Source organism: Phacochoerus africanus, chromosome 2 (genome assembly GCF_016906955.1).
Source record: "Phacochoerus africanus isolate WHEZ1 chromosome 2, ROS_Pafr_v1, whole genome shotgun sequence".
Lineage (NCBI taxonomy): Eukaryota > Metazoa > Chordata > Mammalia > Artiodactyla > Suidae > Phacochoerus > Phacochoerus africanus.
This window is the reverse complement of record NC_062545.1, coordinates 192,576,843-192,600,113: the sequence shown is the minus strand read 5'-3', so window position 1 is coordinate 192,600,113 and position 23,271 is coordinate 192,576,843. Positions and strand designations below refer to the sequence as shown.

The window sequence follows — 23,271 nt, the reverse complement described above, 5'->3', positions numbered from 1 at the left end:
TCAGTCAGAAAAAGTACATACCGAGTTATTTGACCCAATCTTGGTTCTAAGAATTAGCACATAGGTGCCACAGTGACCCAAACACTGATAAGTGAAAGATGAAAGAAACTTTCATAATTTTTGTCATCATTTTTAAAGACATAGACAGTACCAATCAAATCTTTTAAAACATATATACTATTTTTTAAATATTGGCTCCTATTGTAATTGGAATCACTTTAAATTGCCTTTTCCTGGACTCAGTTACAGTTACTCAAAGAGAAGGGTAGAGGGCTAAGACTTGTCTCAGACTCACCATTCCCATCCTGATTCTACCACGTTGAATCTTGGTTTGAGTTTCAGCACTAGCACTGAGTGTAGACATTAGCAATGTCCTTAGCCTCTGAGTCTCATTTTACCCTCCTGAAAGTGCAAAAACTATAACCTGGCCTGTTCCTGTCACAACATCTTCAAGGTTCTTTAAAAAATGCATTTGGGTTTTGTCAACCCTTAAAAAAGACTATACCAAAAGTAACATTCTCTGTTATGCAGTGTTTGCTTTTTCTTTCCCCCATGTGTTTTTTCTTTCCAACTAACAAAATTGCCAATCACCAAAAATTTCCATTAATCAAATTAGCTATGATTTAGGATATGGTTTAGGGGGATCCAAACTTGGCCAACCATTAGAACCAGCCAAAGTGCCTATTAAGAATCTGTTTCTCAGGCCCCTTCCCCAGAGATTCTGATTCAATCTGGGGCCTGAGAATCTGTATTTTTCAAAATTCTCAAGTGATTCCATCGCTCTAGAATAGATTCTCTCTTGCCATTTCATACTTTTGAAGGCCCTATTTGCAGTACTTGGTAAATCCTAATATAAGGACTCAGATAATGGAAGTGCCCTCATTTACATGAAAGAGGAAATATTATCAAAATGCAGTAAGAATTAACCTTCCAAAAGGTATATTATAAGTCCCCTCTGTACCCAGACTGAACTTCAACCTATTTAGTTCTCCAAATGTTTAGTAGACATGTCACTAAGGTTTATCAAAACTTAACAAATGACAGTTCCTACCTCCATATTCAAGAACAGAAGACCCTAAATGAACCTAAATTTTCTCATTTTTTTTAAGATAGGTAAGGTGTACAAATAAGAGCTTTTTTTTTAAGTGAGCATTTTAACATATTTATTTATTTATTTTGTCTTTTTAGGGCTGTACCTGGAGCATTTGGAGGTTCCCAGGCTAGGGGTCAAATCAGAGCTGTAGCTGCCGGCCTACACAACGTCAGATCCGAGCCGCATCTGGGACCTACACCACAGCTCATGGCAACGCCAGATCCTGAGCACACTGAGCAAGGCCAGGGATTGAACCTACGTCCTTATGGATGCTACTCATATCTGTTTCCACTGAGCCACGATGGGAACTCCCAAGAGTAATTTCTTAATAACCTGTATCTAAAATTGAATTACAGCTAATTATATTTAGCAGTATGTAGACATGTTATATATCTCCAGACAGTATTTGTAAACTTTTTTTAAAAAAAGACACACTTTAGTTTTTGACCACGCCAGCAGCATGCAGAAGTTTTCCTGGGCCAGGGATCAAGCCTAACCCACAGCAGTGACAATGCCAAATCCTTAACCGGTAGGCCACCAGGGAACTTCTATTTGAACTTTTCTTTAAAAAAAAATTAAAGTATAGTTGATTTACAATGTCGTACCAGTTTCTGTTGTACACCACAGTGACCCAGTTATACATATACATACATTATCTTTTTATATTCTTTTCCACCATGGTCTATCCCAGGAGATTGCTTACTGAGCTGTGTAATGGATCCTAAGGTAGCTTAGAACAATAAGAAACTCTGATGGAATTCACAGAACTTGGGAAAGTCTTCATGATAAATTCAAAAGTTTTTGCTTTATTAAAGCAGCTTATATTCAATTATTTTAAATGGATACAGTATGGTGCTCTGAAAGCCCCTAGCCAAAGGGGAAAGAAGACCATGTTCAATCAGCCAAATGGTAAGCCAGCAGAAAATACAGATGAACTTCACTTAATTAACAAAGGCACGTTCCTGAAAAGGGAAGCGACATAAACAGGGTGCTGACCTTTTGCCAATAATGATGCTGATACCTCCCCTGGACCTCAGGGCTCAGCCATGTTCCTGGCTATACTGCTAACTCTCACTCACTCACTGACCACGCCCCTGCCTTAGGGTCTCTGTACTTTCATGTTCATTCCCTCCCTTCTTTCAGATCCGCAGCTCAAATATCATCTGATTTGAACAGAATAGCACATACAGCCCTCATCTCTGTCCCTCTCTTCTGCCCTATTTTTTCCATATCCTTTACTACTGGCATATTATGTTAATTTGTCTAGTTGTTTGCATCTCCACTCACACACACCAAATTTTCAGGTTTCTAAGAATAAACTCAGTGTCATTAGTAAGTACATGCATACACACAGACGTGCATATACACCTTCCATAATGTTATGCATAAATACTCTGTATGTTTGCAGAGAGTTCTCTTGATCCACCAGCCTAAGCAGTAATAATTCAGTATCGTTCAACCCAGTATATTTTGTAACCAAATGTAAATTCAGAGAGATAGCAATTGATTTTCTCCAAAACAATGTTAGAACTAAGTCGCCACTTACAAAATCAAAGGCAATCTCTGACATAGTGTGTCTGCAACCCCAGACCTCTGCAACCCCTACCCCCTTGCCCACTCTCAACCTCATACAGGAAGTAATCTAGTGCTGAATAGAAATTTCAGCCACCAGGATGAAATCCTGCACTGAAGACAAGATTCAGGTAAGAAGGTAAGAAACAGGTCTTCCTGCCTCTTTACCTGCCCACAGTCACAAATGTAATTGAGGACAACCTAATAAAAGTGCAACTGGCCTGGCAAACAGAACCTCTGCTGCTTTGTTCATTTGAAACAAAAAGAGCAGAGAGCTCTGGATTGCTGGAAATGAGATTGAAGCAGAATGAAACCAGACTCTGGAGCAATTAATTTGTCTATCAGAAAATGAAATCATTTCTGTTTTTCCCCAAATATCAGCTCCACTGAGAGAACACCCCATGAGTATAATTTCGTCTAAAAAAAATGAGGCTTGAGAAAATGAAGATACTAGTCAGATTCTATTTTGTATGAACCTTGATTTCAGAGGAACATGCTGGCTAATAACTGTCACACAAGGTGAATCTGCTGATGCTTCTGTCAATAGCCTTTTGAGCTATTTTTTTCAGTTCAGCTTTTAGCACTTACAGCTCTGACCACTTGCTCAGAGGTATTGCAAACTGCCTTGTTCTGCTCAAATCAAGCAAAAGTTTAGTATAAAGCTACCCATAACAGGCATCTCTAAAGTTAGAAACCACCATAGGCTTCTGGGTTGTTGGGGTGTCATTTCCTGACCTCCCTATTTTTTATGAGAAAGGGCATATAACGAAAACCAACTGAAGAAGCATATTGCACAGTAAACACAATTTGAAAAAAAAAAAAAGGATTCCAGCTTCAAAAAAAAAGCTGAACTATTCTGTTACATATCACCTAATTGTCACCTAACATTAGTTCCCAACAGAACACACACAAATGTTTATCAGTTCCTTCTTTCTCAATTCTCACTAAAATGAAAGGGCTGGACTTCTAAAAGAGAGATAAAAGAGAAAAATAACCTAGCAATTCTAAAAATAATTTGGTCTCAGGACTCTTTTATAGTCTTAAAAATTGAGACTCAAGACTTTTTGGTTTATGTGGGTTCTCTCTACCAATACATACCATATTAGAAATTAAAATGGAGAGATTTTTAAATATTGATTAATTTAAAACAATAACAAGTCTGTTGCTTGTTAACATAAATAACATTTTTATGAAAGATAACTCTATTTTCTAAAACAAAACAGTGAGAAGAGTGGCATTGTTTGACGATTTTGGAAATCTCTTTAATGTGTGACTGAGAGGCCAGCTGGACTCTTAGATCTGCTTCTGTATTCAAACTGCCACAGCGTTGTTTCAGTGCAAGTATAGAAACAAAATCCAGCCTTGCACAGAGAGGAGTTGAAAAAGAGTGTTAATAGCCTTTTCAGTTAATTGTGAATATTCTTCTTTGATACTACATCAAAACTTGACAAATGGTAGTTTTTAAAAAGTTAACTGCAATGTAGAATCTAAAAACATAATCAATGAACTTTTTATCCTGTTACATTAAATCCATTAGTCCATCTTATGCTTTAGATGGATCCTTGACCCCTGTATGGTTTTATAATACCTTGGATTGGTCATTTTTGAAAACATGGGTTTACTGAATTATGCAGATCCTCTTCCAAACATTGACCTGTTTGACAATATTAAAAATTTAGGATTGTTAATTAATATCAACAACAAACTCAGAGAAAAGTCTTTTTTAAGTACTGCAAGCTGACAAGTTCCCTTGTTGGATATAAATTTTCCAAAATTCTACCTATGGCTTGCAGGATCCAACTGTATCTCTGGCATCATACTCACAGTTGTTTGCCTTGAAGTAACAGCTCATTTCCTTCATTTTCAAGAAAATACCTGACAAAATCCCAAATCTCCATAACTATAGTTGGTCATTTTTTTAAGTTAAAATGGTGCCCCATGGGGGAAAAAAAAGTGGTTAGCTCAATCCTACAAGTGTTTTTCCTTGAGATACAATAGTATTATAGTATATAGCAGAAGTGCCTTATCCATAATTAACCATTTCATCATATAGAATATTATAAAGATATACAGTCATGGGCTGAGCAAGAACATTAATAATGCTTACTGCTCCATCAAAGATATTCTTATTTTTTATTTTTTATTTTTATTTTTTGTTTTTTAGGGCTGCACCTGCAGCATATGGAAGTTCCCAGGCTAGGGTCAAATTGGAGCTGCAGCTGCCGGCCTATGTCACAGCCACAGCAATGCAGCATCTGAGCCATGTCTGCAACCTATACCACAGCTCATGGCAATGCCGGATCCTTAACCCACTGAGCAAGGTGGCAACCTCATGGCTCCTAGTCGGATTTGTTTCCGCTGTGCCACGACAGGAACTCCCATCAAAGATATTCTTAAGTGAAATATTTTCCATCTGCAATTATGTGGCAATGAAGAATACCCTGACTACATCAATAGCTCTACACTTTAGTGGCTTGATTCATTCTAATGTGCCCACCATTTGTTTTGGACTGATGGTACAAATGTCAACATATTGAAAACAAAACAAATCACATCTTAGTGTTATAAGGAAAATAGACCCAAACTTCAGACTTGCTGAAAATAGCTCTAGAACCTCCAGATATCTGACAGACCACACTTTGAGAACCAAGTGAAGAATTTTGAACAAAAAGACTACTTAACAGTTTATCATCAATAGTCAATGAAAGTAGAAGAAGTAGTCAGGGTGAAGCCAATGGTGACTGGGGTAAAACTAGGCAAATAACAAGTATGATAAGGTATCATACCCTAAGATGAACTCATTTATTTGACTTTGACTGTCTTCCAATTCTAGATTAAGGTCTACATTAAGAGATTTTTCCTGATGATGACAGATAAAACTCAAGAAAATCTCAAGCTCAGTCTTCCAGAGCTCTTCAACTCATGCCTGATATTTGAGAGGGTGTCCCTTTTCCCTGGGTCAATGTCGGTCTTTAGGCTTAGGAAAGAGAGATCCAAGGAAAGCCTTGCAAAAAGACTTTATCCCAAAAGCTGGTAAGACCCCAAGGTGGGTGGGACTGTAACACCTAAAGGACAGTTTTCTTCCAAGGTAGAATAAAGAGAAAACAAGAAAATGCCTCCCAAGATAGCTGGATGGCCTAGAAAGATCTTGGACCTCAGCATCCCAGTCTGAGCTTGCTGTGTCTGGCCTCTGGGGCTCCTCTAGGAGCCGAGAGCAAATCAGGGTCTGGATTCACTGTTTACCTACTGAGGATCACATCAGCCTCCAACATTTGTTGTGCAGAGCAAATGAAATAATATATAGGATGGCATGAACATACCAAAGCCATCAATTACAAGGGTAAGAGGCTATCCTGCTATGAGAAAGAATATAGAACAAGGGCTTCTCTTTCCATTGGCCCAATTACAGGCCTAGGACCAGAAGGGGTTCAATAAATGAGCCCGCTCTCACAGAAGGGAGGAGCAAGCCAACTGCAACATGGGACAATTAGTCTCAATACTTTAAAAAGATCATTTCTTCTTTTTCAAATTCCGCTTCTTTGCCCACTTCCTCAGTGCCTCTTTTTCTTCTCTCCCACTCTGCTCTCCAACCTGGCAGCCACTTCCAGTGGAAACCACAGAATTGCTTGCACCAGCTTGAGAATGAAAATGGTCACTCATCCTTCAGGTTGAATATACAGAAATAAAACATTAAAAAAACTAAATTAAAAATATTAAACTGACAATCTGTCACCAGACTTGAAACATGAGAAAGGAATATCAAAATTAACTGCCATCAGAAAGAGCTTTTGCCCCCTTAAAAATGATACACTGGAGTTCCCGTTGTGGCTCAGCAGAAATGAATCTGACTAGTATCCATGAGGACGCAGGTTTGATCCCTGGCCTCGCTCAGTGGGTTAAGGATCCAGCGTTGCCGTGAGCTGTAGTGTAGGTTGCAGATGCGACTCAGATCTGGCATTGCTGTGGTTGTGGGGTAGGCCAGCAGCTACAGCTCCAATTTGACCCCTAACCTGGCAACCTTCATATGCTGTAGGTGTGGCCCTAAAATAAGACAAAAAATAAATAATAAAATTAAAAATAAAAATAAAAATGACATGCGTGTGAGTGTGGGAAGCAGTGTGAAACTGTGGGTTGCAGCTTTCAAGCAGTAACACAAGTTTCATTTGCCTTGGTGCATGTAGCCACAATGATTTAGCAGAGAACACAATTATGTGTAAACCAGTGGTTTGACACAGGAAATTTGAGTGAAAAAAAACGAGGCAGTGGATTCAAAAAGAAGATCAGAATCTTACTCTACACTAGAATACACTGCCTTAGTAGAAACAAGCAGATGCTAAAATTCAAGCACTTCTAATAGTCTCCTTGGGAGAAATGTGTATTAGTTCCAAGTAATATGTTAACAGCCTAAAAGACGGGGGAGATTCAAAGTTAAAGCAAAATTGTCTCTATGAGCTTCAAATTCACAAATGACAGGTGCTTTGTCAGGTTGCATTTTTGTTTAAGAAGTTACTTTCCCCACTCCCACCCCCAAACTAATACAGAATACTTTCAAGCTTGCTTTGGGAGCTCTGGGGTGGGGGGAGGTGGGGGGAACACGCTCCCCAAGAACTTGTGTCTTACAGTCTTCATAAAAATGTTCCTACCATTAATTCTTTTGATTTACTTTATTCTTTTAGGAAACTATCTTAAAATTAAACTTTCCAAGGGCAAAAGTGTTATGTAATTGTTAGTAGGAGATGACTTACCTGACATTTATTATAAGGGAGAACTTTACAGCAGAACCAAGGGAATTACCTAACTCATCTCTTCCTACTTATAGTCTTCGAATCAATGCTTAGTATTATTTAGAACCTTTGAACATATTTCTGAAGTACTTTATTCATTTAAAGTTTTAAACCCCCTTCTTTATAATACATAAAAACTGGGCATTAAGGATCAGAGACATGCAGACCAAACCCACCAGTTTTAAGTTATAAATGAGAATATGTAGGTAGTATATGCTCAAAGTTAAAGCATCATTTTGATGTCACAGAGGCAACCCAGATTCCATTTTTTTGTCTAGGAGACAGATTTAAGTATGTGCTTTTAATTTTAATTTTTTATTAAAAAGAATTTCAAGCACATGCAAAAGTAGACAGAAACTGATAAGAAAAATCTAATGTGTAACCATCACTCTGCTTCAACAGGCAAATTGTGGCTAAATCTGGTTTTATCTGTCCCTTACCCTCCTTTCTCACCTCTGGGTTATTTGGAAGTCAGTCTCAGGTGTCATGTAATTTCATCAGTAAATATTTCCATATGTCTCTCTAACAGATGCTTTTTTTGTTTTAAACAACCACAGTACCATAATGACAGCTAAATAATAATGTTATTAATTCCTTCATATCATCATGTATACATACACTTACTGTTCCTATTACCTCTTAAAATTAAACTTTCCAAGGGCAAAAGTGTTATGTAATTATTAGTAGGAGATGTTGTGCCCTGGGAGCTACTGTTTTGCAAATTGTGTTTGATTTGGTCCACATATTGAAACTGGCTAGTAAGTGTCTTTTTTGTTATTTTGGTTCCCCTTCCTTCTCTTTTCCTTTGTTCTTCCAATTTTCAGTCAAAGAAACTAAGTGTCTTGTCCTAGCAATTTTTTCCACAGTCTGGATTTTGCTAACTGCATCCCACAGTGTCATTTAAAATGTGCCTCTGTCCCTGGTATCTCCTCTTAAACTGGTGGTTAGATCTGAAAGCCTGGCCAGATTGGGGTTCAGTTTGGAGGGAAGACTACCTAATGCTATGATCCATTAGGAAGCACATCTTGTATGGTTCTCTCTTTGAATCATTGAAGTCTGGGTTACCCTAAATCCAGGCAAATCTCACTGATGTAAACTACATTATCTTCAGATCTTCAAATCTTCCGTCTTATTTCTTAATAGCATCACAATGCAGCAACATCTTTTTTATTTGGTCTCACACAAGGGGATATCACTACTTTGACTTAATTTCTTTGTGTTGCTTCTCTCCCTGTTATAGCAGTTATGAGTTTAGTTTGATGAATTTTCATCAGTACTCCAAACTTTTTTTTTTTTTTTTTTTGCCACTCCACTCTCCCAGGTAAGAACTAGTCCAACATAATGACAATCAAACAGGGCCACAATGACAGCATCTAGAGGTTGCATTAAAAACCCAGGTCTGCCTTAATAAATTTCACCTTGATTAGGTTGCAGATCCAGTTGTGCGCTCCAGAAAGGCTTAGCCAGAATGAAATAAAGAGTGATACGAGATGGCTTTTTCAAAATAATAAATCACTTCAACTGTGTCTACCTCAGCAGCAGTGCTAAGGGGAATTCTGTATCTGATCAAGAGGGATAACATCCTGTTAAAGATGAAAGATGGTGATGGTTTCTGATATAGTTGATAATATTACACCTTCAGCTCAGTGACAGACTTCCACAGAGTTTTTCTTGTCCCATCTTGGTTCAGAGAAGAGCCCTCACTGTAGGATTCTGAGTAGGCTCATCTTCTTACCTCATCTTCTTACCTTCTTACTTAAGTATAAACCTGCGTGCAACACATTGTAGTATCAAATTGTGAAGCTGCTGGAGTTCCCTTCATGGCTCAGTGGTTAACAAACCCAACTAGATCCATGAGTATGTGGGTTCAACTCCTGGCCTCTCTCAGTGGGTTAAGGACTCAGCATTGCTCTGAGCTGTGGTGTGGGTCACAGACATGGCTCGGACCCTGCATTGCTGTGGCTGTGGCATAGGCCAGCAGCTATAGCTCCGATTTGGCCCCAGACTAGAAACTTCCATACACTGTGGATGCGGACCTAAAGAGCCAAAAAAAAAAAAAAAATGTGAAGCTACTACTCTTAATGCCAATTCAAGCATAACCTTTCAAAAAGACTTCTATGTTCAGTTCTTTCTCAAAATTTCATTATCAAACATTTTGATGCCAATTTTGAAGATGTTCTACCTCCTGGCAAAATACTCCTTGGCATGCAGCAAGCACTCAAATATTATTGAATGAGTAATGAATATGGGTGATCATTAAGTAAACCTTCAACATAGTTTGGGTGAGTTTGACAGATTATAATCTGTAAACCAGATCCTTAATTATTGGTGTTCCACAGAGTTCTCTGAGTCAGCCTTGGTTCGCTCTTTCTAAATCTTCTCACCAGGTCCCTTCATCCACGTGCCTTGCCTCCCACTGGCACCCAGAGCTGCAGCTCAGGTCTAGATCTCTTCTTGTCAAGCTCTAGACTCTTATTTCCAGTTCTTCCTCAACATCTCTGCTTGGGTTTCCTACAAGCTTCTCAAGCTCCATCTGTTCAAAGCTGAATTTATCACGTTCCATTCCTATGCTTCTACTCCGGTGAATGACTCCACAACATCCTCTGAACATCCTCTTAGCCTCATCCTTCATCCCTGACATCCTATGAGCTGCCAATCCACACTGGTTTCACTGTCTATTCATTTCCCATAGCTGTTCCCTCCTCCCCCTCCATTCCCACAGATTCCAACTTAACTCAGGCTCTAATAATCTCTCCCATAGACAATGGTAATAGTCTCTTTGGCTGTCCACACCCCCTGTCCCAAGTCCCCTGAACCCATGGCTACCAAGTCAGATTTGATTTCTCTTTCCTTAAAACCCTTCACTGGCACCCCATGACATCTACTAGCCTAGAAGGATGGGATCACACAATTTCTCCCCTAAGCCGGGATCCTTCTGAGAGTGAAAGATGATGCTATTAGTAGTCACACTCAGATTGTCCTGGGTAAACCTACACACAAGGCCTCTGGAGTCTCTGCCACAACTCCCACCACACCCCCACCTTTAGCACCCCTCCCCTGCTACCTGTGCCTGTGAACAAACCATCTTCCCCTCTTGAACCAGCTTCTCCACCTGGCATACTTCTGTCATTATGTGATTCTATGGCATATTTCTCTGATTATGTGATTCTATGGCATATTTCTATAATAAAGGTGATTCTGACTTGCTTTAAACTTCACCTCCCTCACAAGGCTTCCTCTAAAATCTTCTGGCTGCTCTGATCACATATCACCACCATCCAGCACCAGGCCTTGGACTGATTCTTGCCAGGGAACCTGGGCCCCCTGTTCCACACACATAGACTGCATCTGCCCCACTTAAGAGTGCTGTCATGAAAGTGTCTATGTCTTGTTCACTTTTATCTCCCTAGCATCTGTGATGGGAATCACAGAACTTCACTCTACAGGTGTTTCTCGTGTCATTTCTCAGTGCTGTCTTACATTTAAAGAAAAAATTTTTTTACCTTAGCTGCAAATTCAGCATAATCAATGAAAGATGAGAAGATGAGATGGGATGAAATCAGTAGTCAGTAGCTCCTAACACCAGTCCTGTATATCACTGACCACAGCTCCATTTAAGCAATTGCTTTTTGAGCAGAGCTTTGGGATTGCAGCAGCTGGGCTAAGGGCAGAACCCCTAGAGGGGGCCATAGGAGGGAAACAGGCATGGCAATAAGCCAACATCATATTAGAAACTGTCCACTAGATTCTTGAGTCTTCCAGTAAAAAATAAAGGCAGTGGCAAAATAAAACATACCTGCTGAGTATACATAGGGTCCCAGGAAGGGGTGGGGAGAATGACAGGAATCCTGCTGCCATGACAACAGGAACATGGAGATGAGAACCCACTAGAGTACCTTCACAGAGCATTCTTGTTTGCAAAGCACTTTCCCATACCTTCCATCATCTGATCTACAAAACAGCCCTGTGAGATGGATAAGATGCACCCCGAGGCTCAACCAACATTTCTTGAGCTTTGGTAATCCACCAGGGATCCCAGGCCAACGCAACCCAAGCCACATGGGACAGGCCTGACCTCATTGTGCTTCTTGATGTAAAAGCCTTCAGCATCCAAGATGGGAACTAGAGCTCCAAATGTTTATCATCCAACCTATCACTTTATGGCCAGGGATGATTTAGGTTGGCTGATAGGAGTGAGGCCAAGCCAGGGACATTCTCACTGTGCCGGGTCCGGGTGGTGTCACAGCTGAAGCAGGTGAGTGGGTGCTACGGAGAGGGGGCTCCATTCCCTCCTTGTGTAATGCACAAAGGCAGATATGACATCCTCTGCATCTGACAAAGAAGCTGTGCTCTAAGGCAGCAGTAATGTGCCAGCTCAAGCTAAGCCCCAGCCTGGGAGCCAAACCATAAGACAAGGCTTCCACACAGAGAGAGAACAGATCTGAGCTTCTAAAATACAGCCCACAAAATAATGCCATAGCTCCTGAAATTTCAACATTCAAAATCTATTTCTTGTTGATACAACAGTTCTTTTAGCGTCTTTTAAAATATGCAGGCACAACTAAGAGTGCTAAGATATCAGTCACTATCACTTTAGTGTAATTAGTCCATGAATTCACTGTCTTCCTTATTAGCAAGTGTTCCTGGAGAGAGATCACTGGGCATCTTACTGGAGTAAGAGACAGTTGAAGAAAAAGAGCTAGAAGGACTAACCTAAAGGGAAGGTGACATTACCAAAGATGAGCTTGGCCTGCCCTACAGTTTTTCCTGGGGTCACTTCTGAAAGGAATATCATTCCAAATGACCTGGTAAGAACCCACCCCTAAAAATATTTAACATTCCTCTCTTTTATCACTAAAACTAATATATAGTATGAGAATATCGAGGAGCATTCCAGTGCCCTTGTTCTGATGTTTCTAGTGTATAATTACGAAAGTAGAAGCTACAAAGAAAACACATAGGCACTTTAATTGAGAACAGGTTAAATAAGTTATATAATATGCCATTGAGACTAAAAAAACTGGAGTTGCCGTAGTGGCTCAATGGGTTAAGAATCCAACTGGTATCCATGAGGATGTGTCTTCGATCCCTGACCTCATTCAGGATCCAGTGTTGCCACAGCCGTGCAGGCCGGCAGCTGCAGCTCCAATTCAACCCCTAGCCCAGGAACTTCCACATGCCATAGGGGCGGCCTTTAAAAAAAAAAAGGACTAAAAAACTATAGGTGCCCAATCTCTCTCCCCACCCACTTCCTTCCTCCCTCCTTCCCATATGTAATTAAGTGGATAAACAAGAAACTGGTAACACCACATGCACTGTGGTAGCAAACTGGGGGGGGGGGGGGGGAGATGGAAAACAAGACTCAGTCATCAATGTTTGTACTTTTGGAGGGAAAAATCATGTGTTACCCATTTTCAATAAGGATACAGCCCTGAGGAAACTGTTTCAATAATCTCAAAAATTCAGGCATCAGCAAGAGCTTATATGATTACGGTTTTATTAGAAAATAGGATTTAGGGACAGGCAGTCTGATGGTATTTACACACAGGGAGAACCTAAAGAATTGTATTCCTGAAGCACCAATCATTGAAAAAAAGAACCCCCTCACTGCTTTCTCTCAAGCTTAAGACCAGCAAAGTGCTTACTGCAGAGAGGCTGCATAGCAGAGCCTCAGTCAGTCAAGCGTCAGTCCTCTGAAATTTCATATCAGTCAAGGTACCAAGGTAATTTCTTACTCGGCTTCCCCAGGGGCCACTACTGAAAATTGTCAATAGAAGAGAATTCCGTGGGAAGACTCTCCCAGCTCTCAAGAGATCTTTGTTTCTTCATGGACAGCTCCTAACAATACTCCAGTTTACAGGACAGCAGAATCTCTCTCTCAACACCCAACCAGCCTCTCTGAAGGATCATGAGAGTGAGAGTTGGAGGTGTGTTTTGGGATCCTGAAGGTAATCAACGCATGGACCTAGAAATTATCATGCTAAGTGAAGTCAGCCATATAATGAGACACCAACATCAAATGCTTTCACTGACATGTGGAATTTGACTCAACAGACTTTGAAAAACTTATGGTTTCCAAAGGAGACAGTTCGGGGGGTAGGGGGATGCACTGGGGTTGTGGGATAGAAAGCCTATAAAATTGGACTGTGATGATCATTGTACAACTATAAATGTTATAAATTCATTGAGTAATAAAAAAAAATTTAAAAAAAAGAAGTAGAGACTTCATAAAATTTAGTCCTAGAGAGCCAGAATAAATCTCAAAAAAAAAAAAAAAAAAAGTCCTGTAACAACTACGGCCCCCTCAGACCTGGTCTAACATGCATCGCCTTATTCCACTGGCACCTTGTCACTTAGTGCAGAAAGGGAGTTCAGCACATTCAGAATCTCACCAACTCCTCATTCTTGCCTCTTTTCTTACTACTGGCCTTGTTTATACCATGGCTGGACCCACGTTCCATGTGCTGTAAAAAAGTTCTATTAGCAATATTGTGTAATACTACATTATATTTCATTTGACTGAGTTATGAGCACACTCATTTTTCTCGCAAATTCTGCATATTCAAGATACCAAGCAAACAAAAGAACTGTGAGCAGGCAGAAGACCCCCAAACTGTAATCTGGACCGTTTTTTTCATGTTCAAACATCCCAGGATGTTTCATGTTCAAACATCCCAGAAAAAGGAGGAAAAAGATAAGATTCACACAATTGAGACAACAGGTTGCAAAATGTTAACATTGAGACAATTTGCCCACAAGAATGAAAAGACTTGGCTGAGAGAAGACAAAACAATTTCTCAAAGATGTTACCCAAGGAGTTCCTGTCGTGGTGCAGCAGAAAAGAATCCGACTAGGAACCATGAGGTTGAGGGTTAGATCCCTGGCCTTGCTCAGTGGGTTAAGGATCAGGCATTGCCATGAGCTGTCGTATAGGTTGCAGATGTGGCTCAGATCCCGCGTTGCTGTGGCTCTGGTGTAGGCTGGCAGCTGTAGCTCCAATTAGACCCCTAGCCTGGGAACCTCCATATGCCACAGGTGCAGCCCTAAAAAAGGCAAAAGGAAAAAAAAAATTGTTACCTGTTTGCAAAATGCCAGTACCAAAGAGACAAACCATTAAGCCACATGTTTACAGATCTTCACAAGGATTTTAGTAATGGTGAAGTAGCTTGTGATGGATTAACCCTCCCGCCAAATACAAGTGAAACATTTAAAATATATTCTAAAATAATTAATTGGCCACACTGGAGAGCAACCAGAAAAGGGACAGAAATTATAGGCAATTTATATTCAAATTAAAACCATAAGATGTCATTCTGTATCTATTAACATGTCTAAAATTAAAGAGAATGACCATACCAAGTGTTGGTGAGGATGTGGAGTAACTTGAACTCTCATACATTGCTTGTGGGAATATAAGAATACAACCTCTTTGGAAAACCATTTGAGAGTTTATTATAAAGTTAAACATGTATCGACTCTATTACCTAGCAATTCCACTGCTAGGTATTCACCCAAGAGAAATCAAAGTACAATTTATATACAAGAATATTTATGGAAGCATTCTTCATAATAACCCCAGACAGGGAAAACTTCAAAATGTCCATCAAAAGGAGAATGGGCAAACAAAATTGTGCTACATTTATAAAATGGAATACCTAGCAATAAAAGGGAATAGAATACTAATATACACAACAACATGAATGGATCTCATAGAAATTATGCTGAGCAAAAGAAATCAGATGCCAAAGAGAACGTACTATGAGGTTCCATCTACATAAACTTTCAGAATAGACAAAACTAATCTATGGTGAAGAAACAGAACAAAACATTACATTTATTGCCACTGGCAGCAGGAAACTAACAGGGAAAGGACACAGAGCACTTTCAGAGGGATGGACATGTTCTGTGGCTCATCGGAGTGCTAGTTACCTGGTTGTAGGCATTTGTCGACATCAAATTCTCCCCCTCTCATCTATTCATTTCATTCTATACAAATTTTACCTCATTTTTTAAAAAAACTGGGGAGTGGGAGGTAGGGGTAACGTCAGGGGAAGAGAAACAGAATCCCTTAGGAGATAGAATGAGATACAGATTATAAAGAAGAGAACATGATCCTTAAATTTTTAATACATTTGGGCCAGACCAAAAGGTTGGCCAAAAACCAAAAATCTAAAGTAGAGTTTAATAAACACGAACCAAAAGAGGCAAGAACCTCTTGAGCGATGAATTAAAGTGATGATGAATAAAAACAAAAACTCAGTGACTATGTTAAACAGAACACAGATTGCCAGAGTTAGCAAATATATTTAATCTGGCAATCCCAACCCAACAGACCAATAGGCAACAACATACCAACCAGCCAAGCTTAAACAGTCACTTTTTTAAAGTATCTTTTACAAAACACTCTTTTTATAATTTCCATGATATAAATCCCTACTGAGTATGAACTAGGAGTACACACATTCCAGAAACCACCCAAAACTTGTTCTTACCTTCAGTGAAACTCCCTGTTAGGGTTATTACGACAAATACTTTCCCTTCTGGCTCCAGATCCACCTACAAAGACAGAAGAAAAAAAAAGTATGTTATAGTTTAAGTTTGAAGGATTTTTGTGGGTCTCAAATAATTCTTTACAGAGAGGCCTCCATGTGAATATCACAGCCATAAATCAGATCTAAGTCTGTAACTGAACAATTAGAGTGGCAAGAAACAAGTGATAGTGCAAGAAACTGTAAATGAAGGATGAGAAGCAAATCTACATGAAACCTTTCTTGCGATGTTTTCCCTCTCTTGATTCTTTTTTGCTTCCATTTTGGCTCTTTGTGATATTGATGGGCACCCAAACACCAGGTCACTGGAGTTTAGTTATTTGCAATGTGCTTGTTTTAATTTCGTATTTTTTTAATGTAATGATTTTTATTTTTTTCCATTATAGCTGGTTTACAGTGTTCTATCAATTTTCTACTGAACAGCGTGGTGACCTAGTTACACATACATGTATACACTCTTTTTTCTCACATTATCACACTCCATTGTAAGTGACTAGACATAGTTTCCAGAGCTACACAGCAGGATCTCATTGCTAATCCATTCCAAAGGCAATAGTATTCACAATAGCCAAGACATAGAAACAACCCAAATGTCCATGACAGATGATTGGATTAGGAAGATGTGGTATATATACATAATGGAATACTACTCAGCCATAAAAAAGAACAAAATACTGCCATTTGCAGCAACATCGATGGAACTAGAGACTCTCATACTGAGTGAAGTTACATCAGAAAGAGAAAGACAAATACCATATGATATCACTTATATCTGGTCACTGTTTTTGAGCCATCCCTAACTCACATTAAGAACACGTTTTATTAAAAGTGTCGAGTGTATGAAGTAGAGAAATAATGGCAATGTAAAAGGCAATGAACCAGTGTGGCCTAATCAGCCATAAGCCTTTGGCTCAGGGAGTAAAGGATTTGAATAGAAGCATCCTTCCTTTGTCTATACCACTTCCATCTGAATGTAGTTCATCTTCAGGAAGCACCAGAGAAAGAGTATATGGTCTATGTGTTCACTATCTTGACAGTTCATGGGAATATCAACATTCAAGTTCTTATCTAAGAGCTGAGAAAACGAGACAGACACTCGGCAAACAAGGCAGCCTGATGACTTCTCAGGAGGACCTGTCCTCAGTATACATTCCCATCTCCCAAAGGCCTTCACACAGCATGGCCCTAGGAGGGGACCGCACCCTCCACATCTGCTCCAACCACACAGCCCAGGTAGGCAGGCTCTGCCCTCTTCATGCTAACACCAATCTACCTGTGAATACCTCTAAGCCTTGGATTCTGAGGTTCTTTTGGATCCAAATGCATGAATTTACAATTGTCCTTAAATAAAATATTATTGCGTTTTGTCCACGGCTTCAGCTCTGCTTTCGACTTTTTTGTCTAAGAGATGAAGGTCTGGAGAAGCTGAGTATAGATATGGATGGCCATTTTGGGGAGAATATTAAATTTAAATGAGATGCAAATCACATGGTACAGTACCCCAACTAGACCAAGACCCAGACTCCAGTCTGACTGCCACAGCAGCTCTGGACTCTGGGCAGGGGGCCTTAACCACCCTGAGCGTCACGGCTCTCATCTCGAAGTCTGTGATGTCATCATCTAGCATTTCAGACATGACTTCCACCAGACCATCTCAGAGTCTTAACAGTACTAGCTACCATTTGTATTGGACCTATAGTTAATAAATACTGAAGAACAAACGCACTGACTTTACCTTAGTTCCCCACCACTTGTCTTTAAACAGTATGCTCTGTTGATACTTTTTCAAAATAAAAGATGCCCATTTTGTACTGACTCAGAAAGCTTCAGCTATAAAAATGCCTATTCTTATAAACTCTGCCTTTATCTGCATTCAATCTGCTCCCAGTGGGGTCACCCTGTAACTCACCCCAGGATTCAAATCAGCGTCTTGCATCATGGCTACTGCTAACTGAACAATATCCCCTTAACTAACTTAACACCACTTGTGCACCTTTATGAAACAGTTCTGAAAATAAAGCTCTCCGGAGAGATGACTAAACAGGATGTCAGTCTCTAATTGTCTCCACTCTCTGCCTTGACTTGTTTCAAGTCAAAAATATGTTATTTTTAACAGCCACTCCCTCGTCTTCAATATAAAAGCCTGGCAGAGACACACTCAGGCACACACATTCAGCCTCACAACAGAAACCGCTGCTGCCATAAACGGAAGGAGCTACTGCCAGCCTCTGGACAGACAGATGGCTGGGCCACCTCCGCCATCCAATCCATGGCCAGCCCATGGAATCCCTCCAACACTGCCCGAGGGCCCACAGAGAAGGCCACTCTGCCCCACAGGTCAGGGGCTGCTCTGACAGACAGCAGGAGGCTCCAGCACTTAGAATCAGCAGCTCTCATAGAACAATAGGTGTGATCCTCATCCTTGACCCGTTCCACTGCCACAGTGGAAAGGCCAGACTCCAATGTCCATCTATCTAAGACCTCTGACTGGAGAACAAGGTTTTACCAAAGGCAGGTTTCGACTCACTAGTGAGACATGAACACAGTGTAGTGGGTTGCATACAACAGAGATTTTTTTTTTTTTTCTTTTCTGTTTAGGGCCACGCCCAAGGCATATGGAAGTTCCCAGGCTAGGGATCTAATCAGAGTTGCAGCTGCTGGCCTACACCACAGGCATAGGCAATGCTGGATCCTTTAATCCACTGAGCAAGGCCAAGGATCGAAACCTAATCTTCATGGATACTAGTCAGAATCTTAACGTGCTGAGCCATGACAGGAATTCCACAACAGGGATTTTTAACTAGAATGAAGTGGAACAGAAAACATGACCACACCAAATAGTAAGGAAATGTACCACATCATGAAAATGCTGTTTTATAATTAGTTTTAAGGTAAAATGAATTCCTTTCTGTCACAGACAAAACAGTTTGGAAATGTGGCCATAGAGGTTATATGTCCCACCTACACAGTGCCAAAAGTTGTGGGCATCTCTTCATGGTGGTCACTTAGACACCTCTAGTGACAGCCATCTCACTACCCACAGAGCTGGCCCCTTTAACTCCTGTACCCCGGGGAAGATCTTTCTCTAACAGCAGAAAGGCAATGACCAGTAGTTTCCATTCACTGACCTGGTTTTGTGCCCTACAGCAGGAGTGCATTTTTTAGCTCTAGGTGAAACATCCATTCCAGCTTCCAGGAAGAGCACTCCAGCTTTATTGGAGAATGACTGTGCCCTCACATTAGGTTCAGCTGAGATTCTACCCCTGGTGCCAGCGTGGCCATGACCCAGGCCTCCCAAGCAGAGTGCCAAATTCTCTCAGTTGCAATGACTGGCCTGGCACTGACACAGCGCTATATCTGTCTGGTCCTGGGAGTAACTGCTACTCCATACCCTCAGTTGCTGGGTCAGGTTTGGGCACAAAATCCAAGTAGGTCCAATTAGGAATCTCGGATCTACAAGGAAGAAACATCATCTTGGGAGTTCCCATCATGGCTCGGGGCAACATACCCGACTAGTATCCATGAGGATGTGGGTTCGATCCCTGGCCTCGCTCAGTGGGTTTAGGATCCAGCATTGCCATGAGCTATGGTGTAGGTCGCAGACGCAGCTCAGATCCCATGTTGCTGTGGCTGCGGCATAGGCCGACAACTGCTGCTCCAATTTGACCACTAGCCTGGGAACTTCCATATGCTGCAGGTGTGGCCCCCAAAAGAAGATTTAAAAAAAAAAAGAAAAAAGAAACATCATCTCTCCTGCCGAACTTCAGTTTGGAAGGACATAAACTTGGGAGTGTCTGGCACCATTCTTGTCACCACATTGAGTTGGAGAATGAAGCCAATTAAAAAAGAAGGGCTGGGAGACTGAAAGAGGTCTTGATGTCACCTAAAGCTTTACATCAAGCCTTGCTTTATTTTTTCTGGGCTTTTCAGTTATTTGAGCCCATAAACCCCTTCTGCTTTAGCCTGTTTGAGTAGGGTTATCTATCATTTGTACCCAAAAAAACTCATCCAACTTGGAAGCCAAAGAGAATAAGTCAGATTTTTAAAGCGTCATGTACCCTCTACATCTCCTAATACCCGTGCCATCCCCTGTAATCTGTCCTGCTGCCTCCCTAAAACACTGATAGAGCTCCCACCACCCTTGGTACATCTGACAGTCAAATCCAAAGAGCTGTCCGTCCTCACCTCGGCTGACCTCTCTGCAATATTTGAAACTCTTGCCAGCTTCCTCCTTCATGCATCCCTTTCACTCCTTCCTTCCAAAGCACCGCTCCTGCTTGATGGTCCTCTCACCCTTCTAGAACTTTGTCTCTTGGGCTCCTTTCTGGTACCCATATCTCTCACTGCCTTTAAACCCTGCTTCTCCTAAGTCCTCTTTTTCTTCCACTGGAAGACTCAGACTCATGATTTCAAAACCCACCTGATGTTCTTTGGGGTAACAGTAGGCGAACAAATAGACATATCAGAACCTCCAAGAGGGTGTGGTCAGATTCATTTAAGTCTTGAGCACAGACTTTACTCCCAAGCTTACATAGGCCCCTTTATGAAAGTCTCCATCTCAGTGTATCCCTGAGACAAGTTCCTTTCATTCAAACCTGTCCAGGGTCTTATCTTGTCTCCCACAATTGACATCCCTATTCCTGACTACACTGTTTCCCCAGCAGCCTCACCCCCTGCATATGATCCTACCAAATCTGGCCAAGTCCATTTCCTGATCTTCTCCTAATCTGCCCCTTTCTCCCCCCCTCCTCCCACCATCCCTCCCCTCCTGCAGTGGCCTTCTAGCTGGTCTCTGTCTCCTCTCTGTGCCCCAGCTGCTACCACGGACATTTCAAAGATGAAAATCTGACCATGTGACTAACTTAAAAACCTCATTTCCTCTCCTTTCCAAGGTGACATCTGAACTCCTTAGCATGCATGCAGCCCCACATGCTATGCCCACTATCATCCCAAACACATACCACCCTTTCACCCTCAGTCTCTTTTAATGACCTGTAGGCTCTCCAGGGAGGCATGTTATTTCATTTATAATCTGAGAGATCAACAATATGTATTACAGGTCAGATAGAGTCATGGAGAATGGAGTCAAAATGGTGAAAAATACACACTACCTATCTGAAGCTGATTTGCCATCTTTTTAGCTAGAAAGTCCTTTCTTTTTTTTCACCTGTCAAATTCCTATTTGTCCACTGAGACAACTCAAAACTCCCCTCTGCAGGAAGACCTTTCCAGACCTCTTTCAGACAGTCGGCAGCTCCACATGTTACAGAGACCATTGCTGGAACCCACTCGTGTTGCAGCCACTACGCCCTGGTCCCTTAGGACCCTGCCTTGCACATGAGAGGACTGACATGGCTTTGTGAATGAATGAGTAAACCAACAAACATGACACTACAAACAGCTTCCTACAGGACATGATTTTTTCCTCTTTCACCATTCTAATCAGTTTCCTCCAGATATGCTCCACTTTCTCCACATCCCCATGATGGAGTGAACATCTGCCTACAGGTGTAAACAAACCTTAACAAGGCAAAGCAAGATTATGACCAACCTTGATTTTGACAGTCACAGTGCCCCTTAGATGCACCTACAGACTCCATGAACACTCTGAGAGGCCCCAGTGACCCAGCTCTAGTTTGCCATCAACTAAAACCCTTGCCTGGTTTTTCTCTGTGCTGTGAAGCTCTGCTTCCCACATCCTGGGCAGAGCTTAGGCCCCAAATCCTAAGAGCTTCCGTATTATCTTCTGTGGAATTTCAGTTTGTTGTTCTGGCCTCGAGGTCTGCTGGATTCTAAATCCATTCATTCACTCTCCTCCGGAGCTTTACCGCCTTCCATATCAGGGCCTAGGTCACCCTGTCATCATCTAAAGGCAATCACAGAATGTCCACCAGAATAGACTGAGGCCAGAGGGCTAGGGGAGGTCGCACACAGAAATGAGCATTCTTTCTATAATAGTCATTCAGGGAGAAGTGAATATACTAACTTTGTTGAAACCTAGAAAGCAATGACCATTTAAAAATGACATTTTTATGCACAAATGTATAAATCACCCAAACTTACTGCAAACAAATGGTGCTGTAGCCACTGGACATCCATATGAACAACAGTGAATTCAACTTGTACACTGTTAACTTATACAAAAATAAACTCAAGCTGGATCATAGGCCTAAGTGTAAAACTTAAAACTTTAATAGCTCAAGAAAAAGACATGGGAGAAAAATCTTTGGGAACTTCATTGAAGCCAATATTTCTTAGATATGAAATCAAAAGCACAATATGTGAAAAAACAAAATGATAAATCAGACTTTACCTAAATTAAAATGTATGCTCTTTGAAAGATACTGTCAAGAGAATGAAAGACAAGCCACAAATCAGGAGAAAAATATGTGTTGTGTAAATCATATCTTATAAAACACCTGTATCCAGAATAAAGAACCCACAAAACTTGTTAAGAAAACAATCCAACTTGAAAAAAATGGCCTCCTCACTTTATTTCAAAATAGATAACATAAAGATGGGAAGTAATACACAAAAATAAGTTCAACACCATTAGTCATTAGAGAAATGCAAATTAAAATGCCAACGCAATAGTAATACATACCTAATAGGATAGCTAATATTAAAAAATCTGACTGTACTAAATGTGAGAATGCAGGGCAACTGCAATTGTCATACGCTGTTGATGGGACTATAAAATGGCACCAGCATTTTGGAAACAGTTTGGCATCTTCTCTAAAAGTTAAACATACACCTCCCACTTGATCCAGCCATTCAACTTCTAGGTATTTAGCCAAGAATAAAGCAAGTGTATGTTCAAAGGTATGTATCCAAATGTTCACATGGGCTTTTTAAAAATCTGATGTAGCTATGCAGTGGAATAGTAGTCTAAAATAAAAAAGAATAAACTTTTGATGCATGCAACAACACAGAAGAATACTAAATGAAAGAAGCCAAACACCAAAGAGTACATTCTGCTTAGGAAAGGCAGTTTTATATGACTATAAACATATAGTTTCTATAGTGGCAGAAAATATATCGTTGGTTGCTTAGGGATGGGAACAGGAATAGGACAGATAGCAAAGAGGAATTACAAAGGGACAGGAGAGTGCCAAGACAATTAAATGGAGAAAGAATACTCTTTTTAACAAATTGTGCTAGGATAACTGGATATCCACATACAAAAGAATAAAGACAGACCCCTACTTCACACCATATAGAAATATGAACTCAAAGTGGATCAGAGATCTAAAGTTAAGAGCTAAAACTATAA

The 23,271-nt window shown here is 40.6% G+C and overlaps 1 protein-coding gene across 14 annotated transcripts in view; it reads right to left on the bottom strand.

Moving 5' to 3' along the window:
- The window catches only part of PRKCH (protein kinase C eta), a 229,650-nt gene that overhangs the window by 148,162 nt on the left and 58,217 nt on the right, over window positions 1–23,271 (bottom strand). For all 14 annotated transcript variants that reach the window (XR_007133208.1, XM_047767479.1, XM_047767483.1 and 11 more), the window contains exon 2: window positions 15,942–16,005. Coding sequence is in view for 13 of the 14 variants with exons in the window: in XM_047767479.1 (XP_047623435.1) it covers window positions 15,942–16,005 (64 nt within the window). In the remaining variant the exon portion in view is untranslated. The remainder of the gene's footprint in view (window positions 1–15,941; window positions 16,006–23,271) is intronic.